Source organism: Poecilia reticulata, chromosome 19 (assembly GCF_904066995.2).
Source record: "Poecilia reticulata chromosome 19, P_reticulata-male-v2, whole genome shotgun sequence".
NCBI classification, from domain to species: Eukaryota; Metazoa; Chordata; class Actinopteri; order Cyprinodontiformes; family Poeciliidae; genus Poecilia; species Poecilia reticulata.
In genome coordinates this window covers 1,619,315-1,630,383 of record NC_088848.1, presented here as the reverse complement: position 1 = coordinate 1,630,383, position 11,069 = coordinate 1,619,315, and the positions used below count along the sequence as shown (strand labels likewise).

General features: G+C 48.0%; 1 protein-coding gene across 3 annotated transcripts in view; it reads left to right on the top strand.

The window, feature by feature from the left end:
* Positions 1-204: 204 nt before the first annotated feature.
* The window catches only part of rhbdl1 (rhomboid, veinlet-like 1 (Drosophila)), a 41,420-nt gene continuing 30,555 nt past the window's right edge, over positions 205-11,069 (top strand). For all 3 annotated transcript variants that reach the window (XR_014085104.1, XR_014085103.1, XM_008436343.3), the window contains exon 1: positions 205-1,333. Coding sequence is in view for 1 of the 3 variants with exons in the window: in XM_008436343.3 (XP_008434565.1) it covers positions 1,295-1,333 (39 nt within the window). In the remaining 2 variants the exon portion in view is untranslated. The remainder of the gene's footprint in view (positions 1,334-11,069) is intronic.

Below are 11,069 nucleotides of genomic sequence, written 5' to 3'. Positions count from 1 at the left end.
CAGTATCAATAAATATCAGTAAATTGGAATCAATGATTAAATGCAGATTCAAACTGAAATGCTTTTCAAAAGACCCGATCAGTAAACATTAAACTATAACAAACATTTTAAATATACAGAATATCCAAACAGAAACAAACAAAACTATCCTTAAAAAACAGAATAGTTGAGACCAAAACACCAATCGATCAGGTCAATCAAGTTTATTGGTTCCAGCAACAAGGCAGTTCAGAGAGATTAAAATTAAAAAAACACAAAATACAATCAAACCAGACAGAAGATTTTTAACCTCCAGAGGGAAAATGGAAACGATGAAGGAGGTAATAAAACAGAAAACCCATTTTTCACATCCCAGTCGGTAAATAATCTCACCATCAGCAACACGATGAAACTAAATCCCTGATTTATTATCAATCTGATCGACGAAGCGACAAATTAATGTTTGAATCAGTTGATTTATTGATCCCTGCGACAGACTGGCGACCTGTCCAGGTGACCCCGCCTCTCGCCCGGATCGTTAGCTGGAGGCAGCGGCGGTGTTAGAAATGGATGGATGATTTATTGATCTATTGATTATTGCCACGGGTCAATCTGAAAAACTGAAACAATGTGACAAAGGAAAACAGGAGGAAGCCAGTTTTCTGTTCACACCGTGGGGACTTGGTGTGTAACACACAAGGGGAGTGTGTGTGTGTGTGTGTGTGTGTGTGTGCGTGTGTGTGCGTGTGTGTGTGGTCTGTAGTAGTAAAAGCAGAGCTGCAGTGGATCCTCTCCCCGAGACGCCTTGCTTGTAGTGAGGAGAAGAGCCGCAGCCCCTCGCCACTCCTTCGCCTCCTGCAATTGGAAGAAGGAGGCCGCCTCCTCCCTCCCCCCGCCTCATCGGCATGCAGGCGGCGCAGTGTGTGTATGAGGAGAGAGGCGAGCGAGAGACGTAGCAGTCAGTGCGATGGGCTAGAGGAGAGCGAGGAGGCGGAGGAGCAGAGTGAACCCTGGATCTGCCTTGCCTTCGCCTGTCGTCTGCCTGAAGCTGGGTTCGCCACCGCGTCGCGCCGCACCGACACCGAGCAGACCCTCGGACCTTTCTGAGATTGCTCCACCAGCCGGGAAAAACCAGACGCCACCAGGCTTCCTCCTCCATCATCATCCTCATCATCAGCAGCAGCAGCAGCGGAGCGGCCTGACGCCACAGTTCAGGCACCAGCTGCTAACCAAACCGCGTCTCCTTCCTCCGCCTCGCCGCGCCGCTCCCTATGCCCTTGTCCTCGGCGGCTCCTCTCACCTCCCTGGCCAGTATATGGATAGAAGCTCCCTGTTTCAGCTCATACAAGAGCAGGTAAGCAGCATGCGGCGGCGTGTGGCGGAGGTTTCTATGGTTACGCAGGCTCGCCGTCCGCCTCGCCGTCTCACCGCGGACGGAGACGTGGAGGACGTGGTGAGGGCTGATGGCAGCCGGAGCTGGATGAGGGGAGACGGTGGAGCCATGATGGCCTGAGAACAGAAGGTCAGACCCAGCAGCAGGGGTGGGAGGGGCGCCAGGGCCGGTTCTGAAAGGGAAGCATGATGGACGTACCGCTGGTCAGGCCTGAACTTCAACCATAATGTTGTTGCTCTGACTCCATTTTACTGAAATGACCTAATAATACAAAAACACTTTCTCAAAATAATAAACTTTCAGTAAACATCCAACGCTGGAAGACATTTTAAATATAAAACAAATAAAATGAAGACGAAGTCTCATTTTAAAACACTAAACTGAAAACTTTATCATCCTTTTGGAAAAAGAGAAAAACAATAAATGGAAATTATTTAATTTATTGTGAGATTAATTGATTTATTGCAGCAAGTTGGTCAGATGAAGAAGTTTCTCTGGATTATTAGGAATTATTCACTGCAGAGGTTTCAGTTTGATGGAGAGTCTGCGCCCCAACGCACACACACACACACACACACGCAGACACATACTGCACACACACACACACACGCACACACACACGCAGACACATACTGCACACAGACACACACACACACACGCAGACACATACTGCACACACACACACACACACACGCAGACACATACTGCACACAGACACACACACACACATGCAGACACATACTGCACACACACACACACACATACTGCACACAGACACACACACACACATACTGCACACACACCACACACAAACACACACACATACTGCACACACACAAACACCGCACACACACAGACACACACACATACATACTGCACACACACAAACACACACACACACACATACTGCACAAACACACACCGCACACACACACCGCACACACCTACACACACACACTGCACACAGACACACACACCGCACACGCACACACCTACACACCTACACACCACACACACACATACTGCACACACACACCACACATACTGCACACAGACACACGCACACACCGCGCGCACACACACACCGCACACAAACACACACACCACACATACTGCACACACACATACTGCACAAACACACACACCGCACACACACACCGCACACACCTACACACACACACACACCGCACACAAACACACACACCACACATACTGCACACACACATACTGCACACACACACACACATACTGCACACACACAAACACCGCACACACACAGACACACACACATACATAGACACACACACACACACACATACTGCACACACACAAACACACACACACACACATACTGCACACATACAAACACCGCACAAACACAGACACACACACATACATAGACACACACACACATACTGCACACACACACCACACACACATACTGCACACAGACACACACATACACACATACTGCACACACACACACCGCACACACACACACCGCACACAAACACACACACCACACATACTGCACACACACATACTGCACAAACACACACACCGCACACACACACCGCACACACCTACACACACACACACACACTGCACACAGACACACACACCGCACACGCACACACCTACACACCACACACACACATACTGCACACACACACCACACATACTGCACACAGACACACACACACACCGCACACACACACACCGCACACAAACACACACACCACACATACTGCACACACACATACTGCACAAACACACACACCGCACACACACACCGCACACACCTACACACACACACACACCGCACACAAACACACACACCACACATACTGCACACACACATACTGCACACACACACCACACATACTGCACACAGACACACACACACCGCACACACACACACACACACATACTGCACAAACACACACACCGCACACACACATACTGCACAAACACACGCACACACCTACACACCACACACACACACATACTGCACACACACACACCCACACACACAAACATTATCTACTATTTTAGTAACTGATTAATCATTAACTGGAGTTTCAGACTCAAAAAAAAAAAACAATTTCTGAAAAACCAACAAACTCAGATCAGAAGTTTACAAAAATATCTGCATTTTAAATTTAAGGTAAAAACGTATTTTTGGTCTGGATCTGAAGACGCTCCTCAGTACTTCTGGTTCTCTGGACACTTTTGTCCCAAACTGCCTTTTTAACCTTGCAGCCAGATTTGGTTTCGGTTTTCCACGTCCAGAATGAACAAACCCAGACGGACTTGTGGGTTCGACCCAAAGCGTGTTTATTTTTGGCTGCAGACTGTAAAACGGTAACGGGACATTTATGTGTTTTTGCAGCTCTGCAGGGTTTGATGTTTCTGATCTTAGCCGTGCGGCTCTTGGCTCGGATGATGAGCAGGCCCGTTGGGGTTTGGGCTGATTGGCAGAGTTATTGGGTCGGCCATTTTGGCGTGGGGGGAGACATTGATTGGGGCGGCTGCAGGAGGTTCTGAGTGACCCGTCAGCAGCTGAACTGACCCGAGGGACTGCGGCTCTGTGGCTGCAGACACCCCGTTTCAGAAGGTGTGTGTTCATGTGGACACCCCAGCATCGTTTCAGACGGTGTGTGTGTTCATGTGGACACCCCAGCATCGTTTCAGACGGTGTGTGTGTTCATGTGGACACCCCAGCATTGTTTCAGACGGTGTGTGTTCATTTGGACACCCCAGCATCGTTTCAGACGGTGTGTGTGTGTCCATGTGGACACCCCAGCATCGTTTCAGACGGTGTGTGTTCATGTGGACACCCCAGCATCGTTTCAGACAGTGTGTGTTCATGTGGACACCCCAGCATCGTTTCAGACGGTGTGTGTTCATGTGGACACCCCAGCATTGTTTCAGACAGTGTGTGTTCATGTGGACACCCCAGCATCGTTTCAGACGGTGTGTGTTCATGTGGACACCCCAGCATCGTTTCAGACGGTGTGTGTGTGTTCATGTGGACACCCCAGCATCGTTTCAGACGGTGTGTGTGTGTTCATGTGGACACCCCAGCATCGTTTCAGACAGTGTGTGTCCATGTGGACACCCCAGCATCATTTCAGACGGTGTGTGTTCATGTGGACACCCCAGCATCGTTTCAGACAGTGTGTGTCCATGTGGACACCCCAGCATCATTTCAGACGGTGTGTGTTCATGTGGACACCCCAGCATCATTTCAGACGGTGTGTGTTCATTTGGACACCCCAGCATCATTTCAGACGGTGTGTGTTCATGTGGACACCCCAGCATCGTTTCAGACGGTGTGTGTGTGTTCATGTGGACACCCCAGCATCATTTCAGACGGTGTGTGTTCATGTGGACACCCCAGCATCGTTTCAGACAGTGTGTGTCCATGTGGACACCCCAGCATCATTTCAGACGGTGTGTGTTCATGTGGACACCCCAGCATCGTTTCAGACGGTGTGTGTGTGTTCATGTGGACACCCCAGCATCGTTTCAGACGGTGTGTGTCCATGTGGACACCCCAGCATCGTTTCAGACGGTGTGTGTGTGTTCATGTGGACACCCCAGCATCGTTTCAGACGGTGTGTGTTCATGTGGACACCCCAGCATCGTTTCAGACGGTGTGTGTGTCCATGTGGACACCCCAGCATCGTTTCAGACGGTGTGTGTGTCCATGTGGACACCCCAGCATCGTTTCAGACGGTGTGTGTGTTCATGTGGACACCCCAGCATCGTTTCAGACGGTGTGTGTTCATGTGGACACCCCAGCATCGTTTCAGACGGTGTGTGTGTTCATGTGGACACCCCAGCATCGTTTCAGACGGTGTGTGTCCATGTGGACACCCCAGCATCGTTTCAGACGGTGTGTGTTCATGTGGACACCCCAGCATCGTTTCAGACGGTGTGTGTGTTCATGTGGACACCCCAGCATCGTTTCAGACGGTGTGTGTTCATGTGGACACCCCAGCATAGTTTCAGACGGTGTGTGTTCATGTGGACACCCCAGCATCGTTTCAGACGGTGTGTGTTCATGTGGACACCCCAGCATCGTTTCAGACGGTGTGTGTGTTCATGTGGACACCCCAGCATCGTTTCAGACGGTGTGTGTTCATGTGGACACCCCAGCATCGTTTCAGACGGTGTGTGTGTTCATGTGGACACCCCAGCATCGTTTCAGACGGTGTGTGTGTTCATGTGGACACCCCAGCATCGTTTCAGACGGTGTGTGTGTTCATGTGGACACCCCAGCATCATTTCAGACGGTGTGTGTTCATGTGGACACCCCAGCATCGTTTCAGACGGTGTGTGTGTTCATGTGGACACCCCAGCATCGTTTCAGAAGGTGTGTGTTCATGTGGACACCCCAGCATCGTTTCAGACGGTGTGTGTGTGTTCATGTGGACACCCCAGCATCGTTTCAGAAGGTGTGTGTTCATGTGGACACCCCAGCATCGTTTCAGACGGTGTGTGTTCATGTGGACACCCCAGCATCGTTTCAGACGGTGTGTGTGTGTTCATGTGGACACCCCAGCATCGTTTCAGACGGTGTGTGTCCATGTGGACACCCCAGCATCGTTTCAGACGGTGTGTGTGTGTTCATGTGGACACCCCAGCATCGTTTCAGACGGTGTGTGTTCATGTGGACACCCCAGCATCGTTTCAGACGGTGTGTGTCCATGTGGACACCCCAGCATCGTTTCAGACGGTGTGTGTTCATGTGGACACCCCAGCATCGTTTCAGACGGTGTGTGTCCATGTGGACACCCCAGCATCGTTTCAGACGGTGTGTGTTCATGTGGACACCCCAGCATCGTTTCTTCTGTGAAATAAGAGTTGGCTCGGGTTCTGTCTAGCAGATCCGGGCCCTTCGCCCGGCCTGAGTCAGTCTGACTCATCTGTGTCAGGATCAGTTGTGATGTGAGACTCGGAGACACGAAGCTGTTATTTCCAGGTTGTAAACTGCTACTTGTTCTATTGATCAGCCGGCTGTATTTTGCTTATGCCAGGACGTTCGTACGGACGGACCGCGGTCCCGTTACGCTCGGGTCCGAACCTAATCAATCTCTCAGGGTGAAGGCGGATTTTTCCGTCTATTTATGGGACTCCATGTGGCGGCCTTTGATTTGCAGAGAGGTCTGCTTAATTGGACCAAAAGGAAGTAAAATGTGCCAACAATATGCAGCCTGGCCAAACCTTGGACACTTTTCCTCATCCTTTTCCCAGGAAAACATTTTCCAGATCAAAGCTTTGTTGTTACAGCTCTACCCTTCACATTTCTATTCTTTCACTTTTACTGGACGCATACCACAACACACACTCACACACACATTTATACCTTTATTAGGACGCTGTACTGACTTCCATGCACTTCAGTAGCTACTTTATGCCTAAACCAGACATTTTCCCCAATCGTATCCATCACTGTTATATTCCCAACCCATTTCCTTCCTACACGGCTCCACGCAATTCACATCTACCTTCAGTGCTTCATCTGGGATTTCTCCCTTTGAGCTGGATTTCTCCAGTAGATCAGTGAACAGAAAGAGAAGAAGTCTGCCTGTAGTTTTAGCAGTGGCAGCAGAGGAACCGACCGAAGCCGTTCAGACCTTGTTGGTCACTATTCCAAGATACTAGCGGCCATCTTGTTCGGCTCAGCACTTCTCTCATCGCAGTGAAGGATGGTTGTTTACAGCGCAGGTGATTTCCGGTAAGCTTCGTAGCGTCAAAGTGGCGCTGTGAAGCCAAACGTTGGTGACTGGGTAACGTTTAAAACCTCCACAGAGTCCGAGCAACCAATCGTTTCTCAATAGCCGCGGATCCCAGGGTCCAGAAGCAAATGGTGAAGACCGGTTCCTGGTTTCTACTGGGCTATTCCTAAACATAGCCTTACATCTAGGCATGACCTTTAACCCTAAACAAGGGCCGCACCACATTAGGACACGGCTTTGGTCCCAATGGGGTCCATTGGACTTCTGAGGGTTCAGAGGACACACACACACTCACACAAATAGCCCTAAATCGTTGCTACTTTTCATTTCCATGTGTTTTCTGTCATTGTAAAGCTCAGAATCACGACTTTCTGAATCTGTAAATATCACAAACCGACGTGTTCATGGATCCACTGTGGCGCATGGATCAGCACCACCCTTTGCATTAGGACGAACAAGACAACGAGTAAAGAGACTAACGTTTTCAGGTTGTGGGTCATTTTCGCTGGTGATCTTGAGTGTTTGCTGATGAGTCGCCTGCCTGGTCGGGTTTGAGAAACGCTGCCCTAAACCAGGAAGCAGACGGACTTATTGGTTTTTATCTCAATAGTTTTTATGTCTAGGCTTGTTTTATGTGTAGAAGGTAGTAACCTGGAGTGCAGACCTTTCTGCAACATGTCCTTCAGAGCAGAGCTGCAGGACTAGAGCAGGACGGTCGCTGTGAAGCGCGTTGCGGCGCTGAAAGGAGCGCGGCACACTGAAAGCGCCACGTGATGGAGTTTGTTGTTCTCTCTCTCTGTGAGGTTCCTGTGCTGAGCTCAGGGTATTTCTGGCCTTTGTCAGCTCACACATTTTGCTCTTTACTTTGCAGCACTGCTGATAACAAGTTAGCCATAAATAGATGTGGGACCATCTCCTTGTGTCTGGTTTGGTTCTTATCAGGGTTGTTTGTGCCCCATGTTGGGGTTTTCATGTTGAGCAGTGAGAACTCTCCTGTCTTTAATCCTCCTGCTTTGTCTTTGCGCTATTTAGAGAAAACGTGTTGCCCTGTGATTGTTTGGCTTGTAGAAACTGAGCAGGAGTCTGCTACACGAGGTGAGGGAGTTGTTTGGATCTTTGGCCCCTCCTGTTGCACAGACGCATGCAGAACATGCTCTGTGATCATTACAGTCACTGACCCTGTTGTTGGTGAGAGCTGAGGGCTGCAGAGACGGCGCTCAGGGTTTTTCTGGGTCCAGTATAAACAAGCTGAACCCTGTAAATACCTCAGCCTGCTCCACACACAGCATCATTCAAGCTCCAGTTCACTGAGACCAAAATACTCTGCAGTTCTGAGGCCAACGGTTAGTAGCACGTTGTTGCCTTTTCTAATTTAGAAACCCTTCAGAAATCGGTCAGATGTTGCTTTTTACTTTGCAACAATATAATTATAATTTGTCGCCAAAATAATAAATAAAAACTAGAACAGCAAGCAGTGGGTTGGTTCCAAGCCCTCCCAGCAACCTGTTGACTTCTTTCCTGCTTAGCCTCAGAGCTAACTGGCTTTAGCATTTTGTGTATGACTAGGTTATGTGGCCGACGGCAAAGATGAACACAAACAGAAAAAATACTGAAAACAATCACAGAAAGCAGAAGCAAAAACTGACGATAAAAAAAACATTGCAAACAAAAATGCTGCAAAAAATAATCACAATAAAGACTATTCTCCATTTTTGTGGCTGAAATGCTGCAGCCACAAGAAAAAATGCAGAAATGTCTCAAACAGCAAATAAACAGCATATATAAACCACTGCAAACTGTCCACAGGGAGAGTGGTCCTCCAGCCCACTAGGGGGAGCCTGGAGGAAGTGATATTACCGACATAGAAGTGCTGCTGAAAGAGACACAAATGCTGCGTTCCAGTTCTACTCGGAACTGGAAAATTCTGACTTCCCAGTTGAAAAAATCCAAAGTCGGATTTCTCACAGGGAAACTGGGAAAATCTGCGACTACAGTCACAATGTTTAAGGCTGACATTGCGTTTCAAAATGGCCGCTCCTCACGTAAACAGTTGAAAGCCGTAGTGGAATCTAAAATCAGTGTTGCATGAACTAGAAGTGGTGTTTGTGTGAAAAGTAAGGCTTGAAACAAAGCTGAGCAGCTTTATGGACGTCGCCATGTTGAAACCCAAACTGCTCAACTGGATCGCTGTGACCTTGGTCCGACCTCAAAGTACGACCTTTTCTTTCTCCCTCCAACTCTTTTCTGTTCGTCCCTTTGAGACATGGCATCCCGCCTTCACTGAGGATCTGTTGTTGTTTGTTGTTGTTGACGCCCCCTGGTGGCCTGGAGGATTTATGCTTCATTTGTAGCGTTTTGTACTCAACGTTGCTGCAGTTTGCAGCATTTTATCTTTTCTTCTATTTCCTGTGTCCTTTGTGTTTGCAACGTGTTTCTGTTGTATTTGCCTTTTGCCACTGTACAAACTTTAAATCTTTAATTTTCATATAGAAATAGTAAAGAAGGTGTGGTGAGAGGGGGAAAGAGTACCCAAAAATACTCAACAGTAGCAATACTTCAACATACGTTTTTTTAAAGGTCTTATTGGCTCTAGTGGCCTTTATTCGATAGTTAACTGACAGGAAAGTGGGTAATGAGAGATGGGGAAGACATACGGCAAAGGTCGCCAGGCCGGGAATCGAACCTGCGACGCCGCGTCAAGGACCAGGGCCTCCATATGTGGGTTGTGCTTAACCCCTGCACCACCACAGCACAACCTACTTCAACATACTTTTACTCTAGTAAAAAGTATTTGGTAAAAAGTTACTCAAGTACTGATGAACTGATCCAATTATCAATCACTTAATATTTAAAAATTACATCATCAGATGGACCAAAATTTGAAGTTAAGTGGAAATTTTGGTATTTTAAGAACCAAAATGACAATTTATACAAGTAACAAAAAATAAAATCAGACAAAATACATTTTTCCAAATCAGTTTCTTTCAATAAAAATCCAGAAATTTTATTCGAGTAATAATTCGTAATAAAATGACTAAAGGAGAAGTGATTGGTGCAGCGTAGTGAAAGTAAATTACTCATTAAATATCTGGATCTGCGTTACGAGTTTTAGATGCAAACTGTGAGATTTCCTCATGCCGCGTTTCCTCCAGGCGTTTTGACCTTTGACCCACCTGCTGAATGTTTTTCAACGGCCTCTGGTTTCGGGTGAAACGTTTGTTTCTGACGTAGCGTTTTCGCCTCATTCAGCAGGTCTCTGCTCTCCTCCGACTCAGGAACACGTCGCCGTCCGTCTCCTTCCTCGCTCTCCTCATCCGTCCGCCGCCGCCGCTGCCCCGCCCTCCTATCGATGGTCTCCCACCGCCGTTTACAGCTCAACCCCCCCAAAACGCGTCTCTCCTCAGATCCACTACCTTTTCTCCTTCATTCAATCTTCCGAAGGCGGAAAATCTTTAGTTTCTTTGCTTCTGCCTCTGGGAAGCCAACATGTCGGAGGGGATGACGGGGCGGGGGAAATGCAGCCGGTAACCATAGCAACGCATGCGGCTCGTCTGAAGCGTCGCCTTCACTGGTGTTGGATGAATTGCTTCAATAGCTGCTTCCCTCTCTGTGCTTTCTCTGGTTGCTATGGCAGGCAGTTTTAGCATAAAATCAGTTTGATTCACGTCCCAGAAATCTGAGGAAGCGTTTCGGCAATCCTGAATGTTAATCTAATATTTCTGCATTCACTTTCTCAGAACTCCAATTTTGTTGAGACAAACTATCTTAAGATGTCTAAAATAACGTCACGGTTTGAAACGTTACAATTCAAGATGTCTCGTAATTACAATGAGTCAGAATCACATTTTTATTTCTCTGAGCCGTCACAACGCAGAAACCGCAACACGGATTCTGGGAATTTGGAGATTTTGCTTTAGAAATCTGCAAAGAATTTCTCATTTATTCACTTC